The sequence below is a fragment of the Quercus robur genome, chromosome 5, assembly GCF_932294415.1.
Source record: "Quercus robur chromosome 5, dhQueRobu3.1, whole genome shotgun sequence".
NCBI classification, from domain to species: domain Eukaryota; kingdom Viridiplantae; phylum Streptophyta; class Magnoliopsida; order Fagales; family Fagaceae; genus Quercus; species Quercus robur.
Window position 1 is genome coordinate 85,760,822 of NC_065538.1, and position 20,186 is coordinate 85,781,007.

Below are 20,186 nucleotides of genomic sequence, written 5' to 3' on the forward strand. Positions count from 1 at the left end.
AACCATTGCACAAGACTTTGTGATATTATATATGTCACAAGTCTTTGTGATATTATATATATTTGGGGTCTTCACTCAATGCCACAACCTAGCAAGGATTATCATTTTGTGTAACCTTTGCTGCAACATCCCTCTCACATCATCTCCATATAAGAGGAATGTTACATGCAACAATTAAGCATGATACTTTATTGCCATCAAGAGAGTTCAACACGTTACAATTTTCTTGGGAGAAATACGAGTTATCCCACCGGCATATGCTGTTGTGGGAAAAAGCCCTTGTATCACCTTCGTAATCTTATATTATTAGCGAGAATCTCTCCTCAATTCCATCCAAGAACTTAGGCTTAAGACTAAACCACCTAAATTTGTGTTTCTTGTGTGATCGTGTTTTTTTTTTTTTTTTTCTTCGTATAATCCAACCATAATCAGCTATACTAACAACGAATTGGTATCATAGCTTTTGCTATTTCAACAAACAAGTATCAAAGCCATGGATCCTTTGTTTGGATTTTGAGTCCACTTCAATTTGCTTTTGAGTGTAAAGAACTCGTTGTTCCCATAGTCACTGGATCAATTTAATTGTCTAGTATCGATTTCCATGGGTTTTAGGGAAATAAGAGAACTCTAAAGCTACCTTAATCCCCTTATACGACAGCTATTTTTGCCCACTAGGATATGCTCAGAGATTAACAAAATGCTATTGAACTAGGAGTAAATAACACTCAGCAACTTAAAATTCAACGATGATTCCCAAATGTAAAGGGTAAAAAACCCAAATATCTTAAAATTACAAATGGCTACCCATCAAAAAGGCTTTTAGGGCAAAAACCCCTTTTCCTACAACCGGTAATAGTACTGTAACTGTAGAGAATGACCTATTTCCTATGTTACAAATCCATCATTGTAAAAGAAGGGCACCCGCATATTTTAATGTAGAGTACAAGTTCAACCTACACGTGAAATTTGTTGAGCTGCATTATACCGTAATAGGAATAGCTGACATCAAATTTCAAGTGCATCGAACCCTTTGGCTCTTTCACCTCCTTGAGCCGGAAATTACAGAAAGGGTTCAACCGAAAATAATAAACTATTAATGATTCCTAATAATTAGCCTGATCGACCTTCTTTCCTGCCACGAAATCTAGTCATTGGTATATTGTTCCCATCTGATTTTCCAACAAATCCCCCATCATTCCGGGCCACAATTTTCAGAGGGTGAGCTTCAGTGTTGAAAACCCATTCATCTAATGAGATGACTGAAGGGGGTGAGAAAAGGAGATACAGATATTTGAGAGTTTCTGCGAGAAAGAAGCTTTGCATCTTATTGTCCTTGACACCAGTATTAACCTGAGAAGAACACCAGCCAATAGTAAATGAGCAGCCACATAGTTATCATAACATACTTGTCAAAGCATTTATAGAAAATTTACACTTCTTAAAGAACACTTCAAATTTTCTAGCAGTAGCAGTAAACTTTACTTTTTGGCAAGATTTAGTTTGAAGAAATCAACAAAGCATCAACTAAAAATTAACTGGCAGCCTAAATTGTGGTTAAAACATCAATTAGGAAAAAAGGAAAAGAAAGGCATCACAAACCAAGGTCTTAAAACTACATTATGCAAAGTGATCAAAATCGCATACTCATCAAATATCCCATGAGAAAATGACATGCCCTCTTTTCTTTTTCTTTTTTTGGAGGTAACAGTATTTAGTTTTTTTTTTTTTTTTTTTTTTTTTTTTTAAATTATACTTCTGTCAACTCAAGAAGTCTCAAGTCCATTAGGTCCAGAAAACAGTAATAACCTAGTACTTTCTTAAACTCACCCACAATGTAAAGAGTGGTGCATTGATACGGTCCACTATATTATGAGTAATCTATGTGAGTCCATTAAAATTCAGGAACAGAAACCAACTAAAAGGAACATTAAGATTAAATTAAACAGTTCCAAGTTCTCCACCTCACTATCAACCATGCACTGATACAATGATCAAATGATTCCACCAAGTATATGTCACTGGTAATTTGCCACCATGAACTGCATTTTTCTTTTTCTTTTTTTAACAAGTGACAAACTGCTAGCAGTGCTTCTATGTGCAAATGTTTTAAGCTCTTTCAAGGGGGCTGGTAAGCAAGAACACAATCAAGGAACATACGTCCTGAGGATAACACCATAGTTTTCAACAAATCAAAGAAACAATGAGACAATATTAGAAAGAACTGAACAAAAACCCTTTATTCATTGGTCAGAAAAAAATATTCCATAGTAAACTTAGACCCTTTAACAAAAGAATGACCAAGATAATACTTTCTAAGCTTTCATAAAAAAAAAATAATCTGAAATGAATGAATAAGAAAATTTGAGCACAAATGCAAATGTTGAGCTGTGAATTTGAGGAGTGCTTACATCTTTCAATCCAACATATCCAGACTCTATGCGGGAATTCTTTTCAAATGCTTGAAATATATTCCAACCCCACTCTTGGTATGTCTTGTTGCCAGTCAAACGCCAGAGGTAAAAGAGTGACTCAACTGTCTCGGGTCTCAAAATGTTCCATGATGTGCCCACAGTCATGTCCTAAAACAGGTATTTATGGATGTAGCGTAAGACACACACACACACACACACACAAAAAATTTGTATATCACAAGAATAGGGATAACTCACCTGCCCAGAATGAAAGAAATAATTCTCCCCAGCCAATTTTGTTGGTGTTGACTGATAGAAGTTGTAGCAGGTCCAAGCAAGCTGCAAAAGAAGAAATAATAGAATCTAGTCAACTGCCAAAAGAGTGATAGCTGTACAAGGCATGACATAGTGGAATGAATGGGATCAATGGTGCAAGGAAATACCAACCGTCCCCCCCCCCCCCCCCCAAAAAAAAGGATAAGAAATTAAAAATACTATATTGTATCTCATCTTGATCTCTTGCCCCTTTATCAAAGCACATGAGCGTTCTAGATTTCTTGGAATCTCCAAACAAGTATTAGATTAAAAGCCATGCTGACGCTTCTTGACCAAAGGCTCAAAGCAGGGAAACAAATGATTGAATATGCCCTCAACAAATAAATAAAGTACAAAACTAAAAGCATGAGTTGAAGTGGAAATATGCAAAAGTCATAGAAGATTTCTTGATCACTGATCAAAGAATGATAAGACAGTAGGACTTTTGCTACATTTCCACAACTGAGAAGTGCAAAATATCTGAGATATATAGCAATATCAGAAAACCAGATCATGATATAAATGATATTTTTATTGTAGATGAAAGTTCCATTAATGTATAGTCAGCTGTTCAATATCTTCTTGTAAATTTGAATTTGGAGTAAAATGTCTAATAGACAATATGGTTTTAATGGCAGAGAATCACTTATAAGATTGTTCTAAAAACTGGACTGGACCAGCCGGTTCAACCATCAACCAGCATCTGTATCGGTCCAGTCTACACATTCTCTCAAAACCAGGAAAAAACCATCACTTATTGGAAGCCACCACCAAGCTACCACATCAGCATGATTTCCCTCCATCAAAGAACTTTTGCTATCAAAAATTACAAAACTCAGCACATGACACCACTTCGTCTTCCTCCGATTAACGCTGTGGATGAACCCAACCAAAAAAAATAAACCCCCCTAGTTTCATCCCCTTACCACTGACCTCCACTATCAGTAATCTCCCTCTCAATTTCCACAACCTAAAGCTGACCCATGAACCTAACATTCCCATAATCCCATGGCAACACCCAATCACAAACCCAGCAAACCTATAACCAAAAGCTCCAAACCCCAGTCTACGTCATTTAAGCCAAGACCTCCGGATTTCCTTTTCAAGCCATATGACTTCTTTTTTCCCTCTTTTTCTTCCCACTCACCAAAAATACCCCCCACAGCACATAACCAGCTCCGCCATACCCAACCAACCTCACCCTCAGTCGACCAACTGCAACAATCACACACACCACACATTAAACACAAAAACTGCATAAACATACATTGCAAACTACAAACAAACAAACAAACAAAAAAAAAAAAAACCCAATCACCCATTCAGCCACCAGTCTAAAATCGCCCAATTACAATTGAACCCATCATCAGCAGCTCCAAACCACCACACACAAACCCCAAGGGTTGCTCACTGCCACCACTTTCCCTAACCAGCCATTACCATAAAGCCAAAATCGTGCTTTCTTCGGAATCAAAACCCCAACCAGCAGCCATAGCCAAAACCCTCATCACTCTCAAACCACCATCAGAATTTCCAACCCATTCGTACCCTATCCTCAAGCCATCAAATGTGCCGCTTCAACCACTTCATCTGCCAAGACCAACTCTTCACCATTGTGTTTATTTAGGGAATGAAAGAGAGATGGGTTTGCATTTTGGCTTTCCTGGTTTCTTAAAGAGATTGACTCAATTTTGATAACTCAGATTTCTAATGCTTAAAAAACACAAGAGAGAGAGAGGAGTAAAAGAGAGTTTTACAGAAGTTTGATTGATTTGAATTTTAGGGTGTTTGATTGTGGCCATAATGGCTGCTAGAGAAGATAGAGAGATGAAGAGTGATGAGAAGAAAAAATAGAAAGTGAGATGTCAATTTGGTTGGGTCCCAGGATGCTTTGGACAAACACAACTAAATGAATTAGCACATGAGATAAAATAATGCTGACTCAGCATGCCGTTAGCCACCAAGCAACAAGATGGACTGAAAATAAATGGAGGACCAATATTGTTCCCTTCACAAATTTAAGTTAGTGAATTCAAGCTTTTAAATTTGAGTGAGAAAATCAAACAAAAACCCATATTTTAGAGGCCAGAAATGCGATACAATAATACATATACATAAATTTGAGGGACCAAAAACCAAACAAACCACATGCATGCACATACACATACAAAAAAATACTGTTAAGATTTTCTGCCTTTGCATGTGAGCTTGACACACATTGTATGTCAATTTCTTAATAGCTTAAGCTCTTGGGATTAATGGTTTTCAACATGCTCCCAAAGCCTACACAGTCTGCATGTGGTTTGAGTCTTATTGGGCATGCCTATACGCTATGGGTGTTTGAGTTTGTTCATGTGAACTTGACAAAGCTCAATTGTTAACAACTTGCTTTTGACTGCCTTTAATTCCAATTTGAGGGCATAACACAATCGATTCTCTTCTTCCACAATTTCCCTGACCATAGTTCTCCCAAAAATGATAAATAGGCCAAAATTGATGTTAAATTTTGAGGGGGGAAAAAGGCCTTGATCAATCACAAATGATTCAAAAGTTTTGAGCAATTAAGAATACCTCTTCTGCAAGTGACAAGAATTTTTGCGAGCCATCAGGACCATAACCAGATGATCCTAAAGCCAACATTCCTGGAGCAAAGCAGGCTAATTCATCCATCTGCACATAAATTAGATAAAAGGGAGAAAAAAAAATTAAACATCAAATAATAAATCACTAATGTGATATTACTGGTACTGTACACATAAATTTACCTTGTCTGACAGAGAATCCCCATTCTTCTCACAGATATATGTAAAAGATGATGGTGTTGTTCTCCTAATCAAGCTTAATAGACCTTTCATTGATTTCTCCCACATTTCTCTGCTTCCAAGATTCCACAAGAATTATTAACATCAAGATGAAATTCAAGGGGAAGAATACTGATGATATTAAACTGGATATTTAAATAAAAATCATGTCAAATATAAAAGAAAATTATTTTCCTTTGAATCCAAGTAAAAATGACAGTTTCTTTCTGCTACTAAGCCTACTATAACTATTAATGAGTTTGGCTCAATGAAAAGTCTTATTTTTTCCAAGCAAATATGATTTTCTTAGCTTTTGAATCAAGATGATGTTAAAAAAATAAAAATAAAAATAAAAACCCAGAAGGTATTTAATTAGTTAGGGTGATTAAAATGCAGCCTTATAAATATAGATGAAATGAAAAGACTTCTCACCTATAAAGCTTCACAGCAGGAGTCTTATTCCCCTGTATCCAAACTTTGAGCAAGTATTCATAAAAGCTGCAATCGATTTTTTTTGCGTTAACCACAACATAACAGAGGTAACAAATATAAGGTAATCGTTTAGGGTCCCTAGACTTAAGTAAAAATGAAATCTGAAACTCACAAAAGGTGGTATAAATCACATCAAAATTTCTAAATGATGAATACCTGTCACCCATAGCACCAAAGGTTATGGTAGAGTATTGTGATGTTCCTCTTTGCGGACTAATATAGATAGGAAGCAAGCCATCATCCGGAAAAGTTTTATTAATCTGTGCTATAACATTCTCCACCTGAAAATATGCAAGCCATTCAATTCACTGTCAGCATATCAATGCCTAGAAAAGTTCCTTTATCAGAACCATATTGGAACTTGGAAGTGTGCAACCCCTAGAATAGCTCCTTAACTGAATATGCTTTTCATACAAGTCAGGCTCTTTGTGCCTACAAAGGAACTTTATGATTGAAAATTTTCACAAGACTTGGACCTTTAATACAAATAGAAACTGAACATAAAACAATATCTTTGGTTTTGTAAGACTTGGACCTATGCAAACCCCACCCTTTACTCCTGAGGGCCAAAATCCAATAAAACAGCTAACACTACATTCCATCACATGCACATGTCAGCAACCCCACCCTCCCCACCCCCACCCCCCCCCCCCCCCCAAAAAAAAAAAAAAAAAAAAAAAAAAAAAAAGTCATGTGCATATAAACATGATCAACTACCTTCTGCTGATACTTTGGGTCTCCTGTCCTCTGAGATAGAGCAATAAACTCCAGCTGCTCTGTGCCAGAATCTGCAAGGATACTTTCCCCCTAGGAACAAGAAAATTATATCATCAAATATATAAAAATAATGTAACCAATTACAAGACACTACTTCAACATGTTTGATAGATTATTTATGCCGATGAAAAATTCAGGCTTAAACTTAGGTAGATACTTGAGATATTGTCCAAGGGAAGAGCCAAAGATTATACAATTCATCAATCAGTGTGCTCATTTGGGAAAGCTTATTTTCATTGGCCTTTTGGGTTTAAAAATAAGTTGAGAAAAAGTACATTTGTACCTAGAAAAAGAAAAGCTTTAAATAATATAATCTAAACAAGCCCTAAATAACCATCATGTGATGATAAAGTGACAGCTAAACAAATTTTTAATGCTTAAAAAATTATTAAAGCAATAGATTCAGAAAAAATATTCCCTGAAGCTGGCAATTACAATTAGGTCCAAAGGTAATTGCCTAGCTTCACAAGTGACCTCAGTTTGAGAGGTTGGGAAATAAACCTGTCCTGGGTCTGAGACAAACTCATGGTATGGCCTACATGAAGAAAAATAACAACTTACCCCCGTCCATCCAGGGTTGTGTGGCCTTCCATGTGCCAGGTTAATTATGTTATAAGGGATCCCAGAAGGTGTATCCCATGCAGGAAGTAATCTATCAGCAATATCCTTAGCCTTGTCGAGGAAAACTTGGTCATTTGAAAGATCATATGCACTAAGTAGTCCACCAACAACTCTGAATTCCAGGAAAATAGACATGATTCAGCAGATGCAATACAGCTGACTCTCACCCTAAGTTGCTTTTAAAACCACAAAAAGTCATAGCCCCATAACTTTTCATGTCAACAGGAAAACGAGAATTTTTATATTCAACTACATAAACCTTATAACGCAACCTTATGGTTGTCTCAAAAACGCTAGCCTCATAATCCTTGTTAAAATCCAATGAATTTGCAACCCACCTGCCAAGAAAAATGGAGTATGTTATAATAGGAATGTAAACTAGGGTCCATGTAACAAAAATTGAAGGTTAAACTTACTCCCTAGCTTTCTGGAACTGCTCCTCAAGACCCATGATATACAATGTATCAAGTGAGTCTATTAGAGTTGCTCCAAGACCACCAAAGCTATTGACACCATTCTTTGACTGTGGCTGGTAACAAAATGATAAAATGGTTGTTAATGTTGAGCGCATAAAGCATAAAATAAAATGACACGTAAATAGTAGGAAAAGTCAAAAGAATTCCATCAAACTCGCACTTTCAGCCTTCAAGGTATCTCTTCCCTCTAGTTTGTAATTAGTCAAGTCTCAATGCTCCATTTTATCCCCCCCCCCCCCCCCCCCCTCCTTTCTCCCCCTCCCCCCAAACAAAAAAGGATTGTTGAGCAAGAATAGGAAAATAAATATGGTGTATTAGGAATGATATGAAGACTAACTCAGTAGGAAGCAAATAGTACATTCACAGGTATGATGGTGATTCAAGTTGGACCTAGTACTTGATTGATTCTGAATCTTATTCTTGACAGATACTTTATTGATTTAGGAGCCTAAAAACATATGTTGTATACACTACACTGACCAGGTGCTGATAGGATAAACTCCAGACACAGATTACCCATTGAAGATCAGGAAAAACAGTAAAGCATAGCTCAAGGAAAGAAAGGAAAAATGAAAAGCTTCATCTGCTGAATGATTTTCATGGCACCATAAAGATCAGACCTATTGGCTAATCACTTTTTTTAAATCAGTTACAGGATGGTTAATAAGGATATGCAAAGTTCAAATTCAAACGATGGGTCTCATTTAACTCCCACAACCCAAACCTTCAGAGCAACCAAATACCTAAAAGGACTCATTACAGAATCTCAAACAAAGCAAAAACTTGCTGCACAAGAAGTCTAAAAGGGATAAAGACCCAAGTAACACTGCTTCATATGTTACTGGATGCAAAATTCAAAACTAGAGAAAGCATTCACGAGTGGAATAGATAACATACTGAAAAACGTTCAGAGTACCTGAAGTTCATCTTGGCCCCACGCATACTGCTCATATGAACTCCATGCATGAAGCATGGCTTCTTTTACTTTCTGTCTTCGCTCAATTTCTATTGGATCTTCTGGAACCTCTTTCTTGGGGAGCTCACCACCAATATTAATCTTCCCAAGTGCATCACCATGAGCATTCTTTATTTCTTCCAACTGAAAGTAAAGTTTCCTCTTAGTACAAATCTCTAGCATTTTAAAAACGGATAAAAAGTTACTACATACTAAAGCTATGCCATGCCACCTTACATTTTCTAAGCACAGCATAACCAACATGTTCTTCACCAATTTGAATTTTTAACCAAGGAGCAATAGGCCATTATAAAAATAAACATTAGAAAAAAGCTACTTGGTTATTTTGCAACCATACAACTTCTACTTGAATCAAACAGATGCTGGAAGGTCGCCTAGTAGAGTAGAAAACTAAAGTTAATTCAGGCCAAGCTACCACTCCACAACTTGGGCATTACTTATTAATTATTATAGGCAACAAAGCAAACTGCTGGGGAGAGTTTTCAAAGAAGGAGATCATTCTGGTATTGAAGGAGATCGAGGGTAATAAAAACTCATCAATTAGTGCATACATTAAAACCAAATAGCATTTTCATCAATGGAATTGAAAGAAAACAAAAATATAAAGAAGGGATATACTTAACTAGTATCAGGTCTGAGGGTGAGGTTATGAGCGGAGGCCCGGCTACCTCAGATTAGTCAGATATTGTTTCTTCTATTTGTTTTTGATTCTCATTAGTATGGGAGGGATACGTAGTTTTTTCATTGAATCGAAGCTTTTTCAGTTGGTGGTGGAGGAAGGAGGGAATTATTTTGCGTTACGTATTTTTGAACGGGGCAAATATTTCATGAAGTCAGTGTTTATGGGCAAAAGCGCGGCATTATGGTTAATGAAAAATATAGAACTTATGGTGATTGGGGTGAATCCCAAACAATTTTTCACGCTTAGGGAAGGAGATACTGCATATACCTTGCAACGGGGATCAAACTCTTTTGGTCAGTTTTTGCTAGTGACTGAACTCAAAACTGGTGGGCTTCGGAGGTCTGTCATAATCCCGGAAGGGAAAGAAAAATATGGTTGGAAGGTTTTTGGTTTAGAATTGAGGAAGATGTTAGAACCCAACCAATATGCCTTTGGTGGTTCAGGCCAGGTAAAGTTTATTCCTCAGGCACAGAAACGTAATCCATCTCGGTCTTTTGTTGAGACAGTGAAGGGTCCAATGCAGGCAAAGGGTGGTATTCATCCTTTCCATAAAACCAAGGCTGTAGGACAGAATATTATAGATGATGTGATGGGGGAGAAACAGCAGAATAGGACGAAGGAAACGACGGCAGTGCCGCTGAATCAATCTCGGAAGCAGGTGGTTGCTGGTCTGGAGGGTCAGCCTGGTACAGCAGCCGTGAGGGGAGGGGAGGGGAGAGGGAGGAGCATTAATTTGGGCATTAATGTAGGTGAGAATTTACCGGTACAGAATCAAATCAGATCTCCATTAATTTTTGGTTTGAATTCAAATAAAACTGAAAAGGGGAAGGGGCGTGATTTGAGGGATACACGATGGACTGGGAAGGGATTAATAGTGGTGGTGGCTGAGAATGGGAAGAGACGGGTTTTCTGGGATAATTATAAAGAAGGAAAAACTTCCTTTAAATGGGTGCCACGGGCTGTCACAGAGAAGCTGAATTTCAGGTTGGGCCCAAAACAGCCCGTAACCCATTCTGTGTCTAACTTAAGCCCATTGAGTGCAAGCCCATGCAGTTTAGAGGCTGGAGAATGCTCCAACACTTCTTTAGGCCCACTCTCATCTAAACTTAGTCCCGATGAGACTGAAGAGAGTTCCAGGATCCTTACAACTGGGTTAGCGACGCAGGAGGTTTTGTTGAGAGACGATGAAGATGAAAGGAGTTTATCGGTCAGTCCATTGCATGCGGTTTTGCCGGTAGGGGCGACACAGACCAAGGCAGAGGGAGTTATGCCATTTAATCAGCGTTGGGTTTCACCGGTGGAAGTGTCGGGGCGCACCGAGAATCTTCTGAAAATGGGTTTCAAGCTCAGTTCTGACCGGAATAGTGTTTTGGGACATAATAAGCTGTCGGGTGGGTCGATTTCTGAAGGTAAGAGGCTGGTAACTCTCGAATTTGTGCCGAGATTGATCGGACCTTCTTTTCCCGATCAGTTTCTGGAGTTTTTGCGAGCTGGTTTTGGAGCATCGGGTCAGGAAGTTAATACTTTCTCTACTAAGGAACTTTTAAGTCTTCCTAGGGAGGTCATACTTGTGGAGGATGCAGTTGATTTTTCTGTGGGGTTTGGTGAAACTGAAGTGTCAGATTGTTTACCTCTGCAAATCATTGATCCGGGTGTGTCAACAAAGTTAGTAGAGTTGGAGGAGGGCACTGAGGTATTGAGTATTGAGAATAAGTTAGATATTTCTAGTTGGGTGAAGCACAGAATTCCTGGGTTCAGTAAATTGGTTGGGTTGTCAACGAATCGACATGAGAAGTTGTGCATTGCTCTCTTACAGAGGCTAGAAACTGAGATGGAAGCAGCCAATGTGTTACACAGGAGAGAAATGGGTAGTAAAAAACTGGCTAAGTCCAAAAACAAGGGACGTAGAGAGTTGCAAAACTTGATATGTTCGGTGAATTATGAGAGGAGATAAAGGGTGGTTTTGTGTTGGTGTCATTAGTTGGGGATAGTTTAGTGTTTATGAAGATAAAAATGATTTCGTGGAATGTTAGAGGTTTAAATGATCCTCAAAAACGACTTGTAGTGAAAAATTTGTTGCGGGAGTGGAAGTGCGATGTTGTTTGTTTACAAGAGACGAAAATTGCTAGCATGAATAGACAGTTGGTTTGTAGTTTGTGGGGTTGTCCATATGTGGATTGGGCTGTTTTGGAGGCTGATCGGACTGCTGGTGGTATCTTGCTTATGTGGGATAAAAGGGTTTTGGAGAAGGTAGAGGTTATGGTCGGCATTTACTCAGTTTCGGTTAAATGGCAAGGGGTGGGGGACGGTTTTATATGGGCATGCTCAGGGGTTTATGGCCCAAATGAGAATGTTGAGAGGGGTCACATGTGGGATGAGTTGGTGGGTATTCAGCAGTATTGGAGGTTACCATGGTGTTGCTTTGGCGATTTTAATATTGTTCGCTTTCCTAGTGAGCGTAGGGGTGAGGCACGTTTGACATTGGCTATGGAAAAATTTTCTGAATTTATTGAGGATCTTAACTTGGTAGATTTGCCTTTAGACGGAGGTAGATACACATGGTCTAGTGGCACCGATCAACCAGTGATGTCTAGGATTGATAGAGCATTGGTCACTCCAGATTGGGAGGACCACTTCCCTGATGTTCTTCAAAGGATTTTACCACGTCCTATCTCAGATCATAGTCCAATTCTTTTGGAGGCAGGGGGAATGGCAAGGGGGAAAAGTCCGTTCAGATTTGAAAATATGTGGTTGAAGACGGAGGGATTTGTGGATAGAGTTCAGTTCTGGTGGAATCGGCATTCTTTTGTGGGTACACCTAGTTTTGTGCTTGCAAAAAAATTGAAGGCTTTGAAAGAAGATATTGTTCAATGGAATCGCCGAGAGTTTGGTAATGTAGAGCGTCAGAAGAAACAATTATTGGAGGAACTAAAAAAATTAGACGCCAAGGAGGGGGATTTTGGTCTCACTGATGGGGAGAAAGGCCATAGGGTAGCTTTGAGGTCTCAGGTGGAACATCTTCTTTCTTTGGAAGAGATTTCCTGGAGACAAAAATCTAGGATGTTATGTATCAAGGAAGGGGATAATAACACCAAGTTTTTTCACAAAATGGCTAATTCTCATAGAAGGTTTAATCATCTAAGGAGTTTGGAGGTGGATGGGGTGGTTTTTGAGGAGGAATCCGAGGTGTCTAATCAGGTAGTACAATTTTATAAAACTTTGTACAAGGAGACTGAGAGTTGGAGGCCTTTTGTGGAGGGTTTGGAATTTGATCGTATTGGGGATGTGGAGAGGGTTTGGCTTGAAAGGAAGTTTGAGAGGGAGGAGATACTTCAAGTTGTACGTGATTTGGAAGGGGACAAAGCTCCAGGTCCGGATGGGTTTACTATGGCTTTTTATCATCTCTGTTGGAGAGTAGTGGAGAAAGACGTCTTAGCGGTCTTTGAAGAGTTTTTTCAACATTGTAAGTTTGAAAAATCCCTTAATGCTACCTTCATTGCATTAATTCCTAAAAAGAATGATGCTTCTAATATTAGAGATTTCCGACCTATTAGCTTGGTGGGGAGTGTGTATAAAATCTTGTCTAAGGTTTTGGCAAATCGATTAAGAGTGGTATTAGATCAGTTGATCTCTGAGTCTCAGAATAGCTTTGTGGGTGGGAGACAAATTCTTGACTCGGTTCTTATTGCGAATGAGTGTGTGGATAGTCGAGGGAAGAGTAGGGTTCCTGGAGTCATTTGTAAACTTGATATTGAGAAAGCCTACGATCATGTGAATTGGGAGACTTTGTTGAATTTGTTGCATAGAATGGGCTTTGGAGTGAAGTGGTGTAAATGGATCCGTACTTGTATATCCACAGTTCAGTTCTCTGTTTTGATTAACGGGTCTCCAGCTGATTTCTTTGGTAGTTCAAGAGGTTTAAGACAAGGGGATCCGCTATCTCCTATGCTGTTTTTGATTATGATGGAGGTGTTTAGTAGGATGTTGAGAAGAGTGGAGGAAGCCGGTTTGATTCGTGGTTTTAAAGTTGAAGGTAGGAGGGGTGGTGGGGAATGTGTTACACATCTACTGTTTGCAGACGATACTATCCTATTTTGTGATGCGGATGTGGAGCAAATCCTTCATATTCGGTTGTTGTTACTTAGTTTGCAGGCGGTAACAGGTTTGAAGGTTAATGTGCATAAGAGTGAAATGGTTCCAATAGGGGTGGTTGATGATGTGCATGCCCTTGCTGAAATTTTGGGTTGTAAAGTCGGTAAGTTACCTATGACTTATCTTGGCATGCCTTTAGGGGCTTCACATAATTCCCCTTCAATTTGGAATCCTATTCTGGAAAAATTTGAGCGGAGATTAGCTGGGTGGAAGAAGCTGTATTTGTCTAAGGGGGGTCGGTTGATGTTACTCAAGAGTACATTATCTAGTCTTCCTACCTATTTTCTATCGCTTTTCACAATTCCTACGCATGTGGCTAATAGAATTGAAAAACTACAAAGGGATTTTCTTTGGGGTGATAGCAGAACTCATCTGGTAGGATGGGACAAAGTTTGTGCGCCTATAGCTAATGGTGGCTTGGGGATAAGGAAACTTACTACTTTCAATAAGGCCTTATTGGGGAAATGGTTGTGGCGGTTTGGGAAGGAAGAGGATCGGCTATGGAGGAGGGTGGTGGCTTCAAAATATGGGGAAGAGTGGGGTGGGTGGACCTCAAAACTGGGTAGGGGAGTTCATGGGTGTGGTTTGTGGAGAGGCATTCGCATGGGTTGGGAGGATTTTAGTAAGAATTGTCAATTTGTTGTTGGGTTGGGGAATAGAGTGAGGTTTTGGCAAGATGGGTGGTGTGGGGTCAACCTTTTCACTTGGCCTTCCCAAGGTTGTATGGTATTGCTATTGATAAGGAGATATCTGTTGAAGCCTCCTTGTCAAGGCAAGGGGAGGAGGATAGACGAACTTGGGATGTTCGTTTTACTCGAGAATTTAATGATTGGGAGATGGAGGAAGGGCTACATTTTCTTTGTATGTTGGGAGCTAATACTCCTTCTATGGATGTGGGAGACCGGATGAGGTGGAAGTTGAAGGTTAATGGGGATTTTGATATCCGGTCATATTATAACAAATTAAGGAATTCTCCTTCAATTGTTTTTCCGTGGAAAGCTATTTGGAAAGTAAAGGCCCCTAGGCGAGTTTCCTTCTTTGTTTGGTGTGTAGCTTGGAATAAGATCCTAACAGGTGATAACCTAAGATTGAGGAGACTGGTGCATTTTGTGGACTGGTGCATTATGTGTAGACATTGTGGAGAGTCGGTAGATCATTTACTTCTTCATTGTGAGATGGCTTATCGGTTATGGAGCTTTGTCTTTATAACTTTTGGTTTGTCTTGGGTTGTACCTAGTTCCATACCAGACTTGCTTTTTGGCTGGTGGAATTGGTTGGGGAAACACTCATCTCAGATATGGAATTTAGTTCCGTTGTGCATCTTTTGGTGTATTTGGAAGGAACGGAATCAGCGGACTTTTGAGGATTTGATTAGCTCCGGTGATCAGATGCTGGCTTCTTTCAGTGGGACTCTTTTTGATTGGTCTCGGGCTTGGGGACTCACGACTAGTGATTCTCTCCCTTCTTTCATTATCTCTCTCTCTCTTTGTAATTAATTTGTGGTTTGGTTTTCTTTTTTGCTTTTTCGTTGTTTCCTCCTTGTACTTTCTGGGTTTGCTCTATGTTTTTTTTTATGCATAGAGTAGCCATTCGTATATATAACATTCTTACTTATCAAAAAAATAGAACCTTCATTAAAAGTAACTACAGGCCAAATTAAAGGTGTTAAAGCTTGACCATAAGCATAGGGATAAGATTTCTTAATCTCTTACCAAATTCCGCAAAGTGGTCAATTCTTCAGTTAACTTGGAAACTTCTACCTGCAAATCAGAAAGAAGCTTGTTACAGGGAGGCAAGAAAAGAAACAACTCTCAGCCTAAAAGTCTGCCATACAATTAAGCTTTTCTACTACAAAACTCACATGAAAGAAAATAAACTGTTTGTATAATCAACTTTTTAAAGAAAAAAAACTATCCAAAACCTCAACTGCTCTACATCCACACCCCCCCCCCCCCCCAAAAAAAATAATAATAATAATAATAATAATAATGAGGTGCAACTCATATTAGAACCAAGAGCCTTAGTGTGGTGGCTAGTGCCTTCCACCAAAAGCGACAAGTCATGGGTTCAAGTCCATGAATAAGCCTCTCCAAAAAATTGTGGGGTAACCATAAGGCTATCTACCATGACCTCTCCCAGATGGCCAGACCCCGCAAAAGTGGGAGCTTTGTGCATTAGGAATGACCTTTTTTAAAATTCATATTAGAAACAAGAGCAGTTGAAGCCTATTATATGAAGATAACCCTTACAATACATTGAGAAAATTATGAATTAGGAAAAAAAAATTTTCAAAAATCAGCAGCCACAGAGCTCTCTTTGGGAATTGTCTGGTGCAATTCTACGACTAAGGGAAGTTTCTAACCCTAACTCTAATTCCTGTAATGTCATCATATTCTTTTTATTTTCTCTTTTCCTCTCTAATATGACATAGCACTGCTGCAATATTTTTTAAACCACCAAAAGAACCCTTCTTTCCTGATATTTTCATCCTAAAATGTTAGTTTCATAATCCAGTCCAACAACAACAATAACCAAGTCTTAGTCCCAAAATTTGGAATATGCTATGGGTCCTCAGCTGACAAATTAGGATCAATGGTCAACCAAAAGTATTCTTTTCCACCATTCTTTTTTTTTTTTTTTTAAATTCTACTAATATTATGGGTCTTCCTCAACCTTTTTTCATTCCCTCGTCTAAAATCAACTCACTAATGCATTAATTGCTCTCCTCTGCACATTACCAAACCATCTCAATCAATCTCCCTCATCTTTTCATCAATAGAAACCACCCCTATCTTTATGAAAATGTCCTGACTGCAAATTATATCTTTTCTCGTACCAATGAACAATAGCTCAACCGGTACTTCCTCCTCCCATAATAAAGGGATGGAAGGTAAGGTCATCGATTCAAGACCCTCCAGGCGCAAATGTAACTTACCAATAAAAAAAAATAAACTATATCTTCCCTCATTCTTCCACTTATACATCTTAAATTCTCGTTTCAACTATACTCATTTCACAAACACACTGCTTCCTAACAACCCAACATTCAATTTCACCGCGATAAAGCATAACCCGTCTTATAAAAATTTCCCATTTTAACTTAACAAGTATTCTACAATCACACACAGTGTTCCTAAACCATAACCCATCATACAAAAAATTGAAAGTCAACATCTCTTCATTCTGCAAATTCATGCCAATTCGGGTATCAAAGCTACCATCTTTCCTAAAAACTAAATTCAATTTTGTTTCAAACTTTTCCAATCAATTCTAAACAACCCCAATTTCCCAAAATTATTATAAAAAATAAATAAAAATAAAAAACTAATTTTGAAACCAAAAAACACTTCGATTCCTTCATATCAGAAATCGAACAATATCAAAACAGATCGCAAATTCACTAAATTCACATACAAAATTGGATTGGAATTAGAGATTACCTCGTGCTCTCTGGTCAAAGTTTGACGATCCCAAACGAAGAGAGAGCAACAAACGAAAGCAATGAACAACAAAGCCAAGCGTTGAGGTCGTTTTAGATAATACGACGGCTGACAGTACCTCCATTTGCTCACAGACGATCTACTAGTCCTCGCCATTTTCAGTTTTTTCTGTTAGATCTCTCTGATTTTTCTGGTTCAAAACCGAAACATTGAAAAAACAGAAACGGAAAAACAAAAGAAACGTTTTATCTGCTTTTGAATTTGAATTACAATTACAGTTGCCGATCTAGTGAAGAAACGGGGAAAAAGGAGAAACGTTTCGATCAGATGATTGTAAAAATGATCAGAATTTGGGAGAGAAACGGTATAAATTTTAAAAAAAAAAATGGACGCGTTTCGTGGGATGTGAGGGAGAGAGGAGGTTGGTTAAGGAGACAGAGGTAACGAGCAACGACCGGAGACTTGAAGAGAGAGAGTGTGTATGTAAGGAGAAATGTGTGTTGGGTTTGGAAGAAAGAAAAGTAATAAAAGACTTTGGATTATTTTGGGTATTTGGTCAAAAGTGTTGGTGAGTGTACCAATGAAATTATGACATTATGCCTTATGATGTAAGAAATAATTTTTTTTTCCTTATTTTTACTTTTGTTTTTTTTTTTTAAATTAAAAAAAAAAAAAAGAGAGAGAATTGAAATTAAATAATAAAAAAATGAAAAATGAAAAACAAGAAGAGAAGATATTTTGCAAATATTTATTTTTTTATTCTATTTTAGATATATGTATTTCTTTTTCTTAAAATATTTTTAAAAGGAAAATGTATGGATTGAATGTGTGGTAAATAATTTATTAGTAATGTGTGACATCCTTCCTTACGAATAGTAAATATTCTTTGTGTTTTAATTTATATTTAATTATAATTTTTTTAAATTTTTTTATTTAAAATTTTGATTACTAGGATTGACTTTTGTATTTTGAAAGTGTAAAATGCTTATTGATTTTTTTATATATATAAATAAAAAATAGGTAAGGGTAACTTAAGTCTTCGTCTTTCATTTGGGTGTGACCATAATGATATAATAAGTAGGATATTATTATAATTATGCTTAGGTAAAGAATACATCTTGATTCACCCCTTTTTGCATTTTTTTTTTTTTTTACACAAAAAATTGCACACAATTTTTATTATGTTATTGTTGAAAATAAAAAGATAGAGATAATGGGTATGGTAGTTATGCAAAAATTTCTTTCCATTTCTACTTTATATATATTTTTTAAACAAAATGGTATTAGTTCTTAACTTCTGATCACTACCATTTTTTATTTAATCTTAAATAAAGCTAACAAAAATAAAATTAAAACCATTTACTTTTCAATAAAGGTATATTAGAAAAATTATATAAAAAATATTGACTTTATAAAAGATAACTATATTTTGATATACATTTATAGACACCGGTAAATTCGCAACTTGTTTTCATAATTTGGTGAGGTGTTTTTTTTAATTATGGGTTGATATGAAAGGAGTGTTAATAATGACAAAACATCTTATTACCAATTAAAACTTAAAGCTCTTTCTCAATTAATAAAACTTAAAAGAAGAAATAATGAATTTGTTTGTCTATAAATAGGCTTACTCTATTTGGATTTGGAGACAGACCACAAGAAAATTGGTCGGAGAGAGTGTGAATGTTTTTTTTTTTTTTTTTTGGGCAAATTGAACGGTGACACATTTTAATTAGCAATAAACCTTTATTTGTTCCACAATCCACATATCCGAATCGAAACAAAAATAAATAAAATTACTACAAATATATTTGTCAAAGTAGTCTACACGTTAAGAAAGAGTGAAAGGCTCAAAGGCTTGCAAAAATGCTTGCTGAACTGAAGAGAAGGTTATGCATTTAATGGAGAAAGATTATGCTGGCAATAGTGATTAATTAGCAGAAAGACAAGGTTAATGCTATTTGACCTACTAATTCTGCTATCAAGGTGTTGAGCCAATTATTATTTATTATTATATTTTTTTTAGAAATATTGGGCCAATTATTAATCCTTAATAGTTGTTGGGCAAAATATTAAAGAATGGAGCAAATATAAATGGGATGCATGTGACAATTTAATAAAGAAAGCACCCCCACAAAAAAAAAAATAATAATAATAAAGAAAGCATGCTAATGGCACGTGAGATGAAAATTGTGGGAATGTTGATTCTCAACTATTATAAGAGACTAGTTGCAAACCTGTGTAATGTACACAAAAAAAACTATTTATTATAAGATCTAATGAAATTTAGAAATAAAAAATTAAGTTAATAATATGCATATTATAGACATTTTGCAAGATATTTAGCATTTTAAAAAAAAAATTAACGGTCATAGTAAAATATAATACAATGGGAAGAAATCTTTTGCTTATATGTTTTTCCATGGTTTAGAAATGTTGTCTAGCTAACTTATAGTCAAGTAGGCCAATAGTTTAACTTAGTCGTGTTAGGAGCTTATTAGTTACTTAGAATTTCTTGTTCACTTTAGTTGTTAACTTGTGCATATTTCAAAAGTCTTATTAAGTTTAATGTTTTCAAACCCTAAGGGGGTGTTTAGTGAGTGTTTCTAAACAACAATTTTCAGTTTTTAAACAATATTTCATGTATTTTCACATACTTTATCACCCACAAGTATTTTCACAAAAGTTTTTAAACAACAATTTTCAGTTTTTAAACACATGTACCAAACGGACCCTAAACCATTAATCTTCGATGTCAAATAACACTTCAAGCTAGTAATAATATTTTGAGAACGATCTTGAAGTTAAACAATAATTCATTCATAACCATCTCTGAGTAACCTGAAAAAGATAATTAAGAAATTAAATTAACTTTTTGTTCAGACACAAGGATTGCCCTCTAACAAAAAAAAAACTATTCTGCAATCTTTTTTTTTTTTTTTTTTGAGAGGCCGAACTATTCTGCAATCTTAATTTATGCTATAGAGCTACAGACACTTATGTCCCCAGCCTTCCATATCACTTCCCATGGTATAATAAGTAT

General features: G+C 36.9%; 1 protein-coding gene across 1 annotated transcript; it reads right to left on the minus strand.

Moving 5' to 3' along the window:
* Nucleotides 1-733: 733 nt before the first annotated feature.
* LOC126727524 (mannosyl-oligosaccharide 1,2-alpha-mannosidase MNS1) lies at nt 734-17,664 on the minus strand. Its single transcript, XM_050433211.1, has 14 exons — nt 17,144-17,664; nt 15,416-15,463; nt 8,810-8,992; nt 7,834-7,946; nt 7,690-7,755; nt 7,358-7,529; nt 6,737-6,826; nt 6,176-6,300; nt 5,960-6,025; nt 5,492-5,600; nt 5,298-5,396; nt 2,670-2,750; nt 2,409-2,579; nt 734-1,350 (listed from the first exon to the last, which is right to left on the minus strand). The coding sequence occupies exons 1-14, from the start codon at nt 17,297-17,299 to the stop codon at nt 1,111-1,113; spliced, it is 1,719 nt and encodes a 572-aa protein (XP_050289168.1). The 5' UTR covers nt 17,300-17,664; the 3' UTR covers nt 734-1,110.
* Between the last annotated feature and the right edge of the window lie 2,522 nt (nt 17,665-20,186).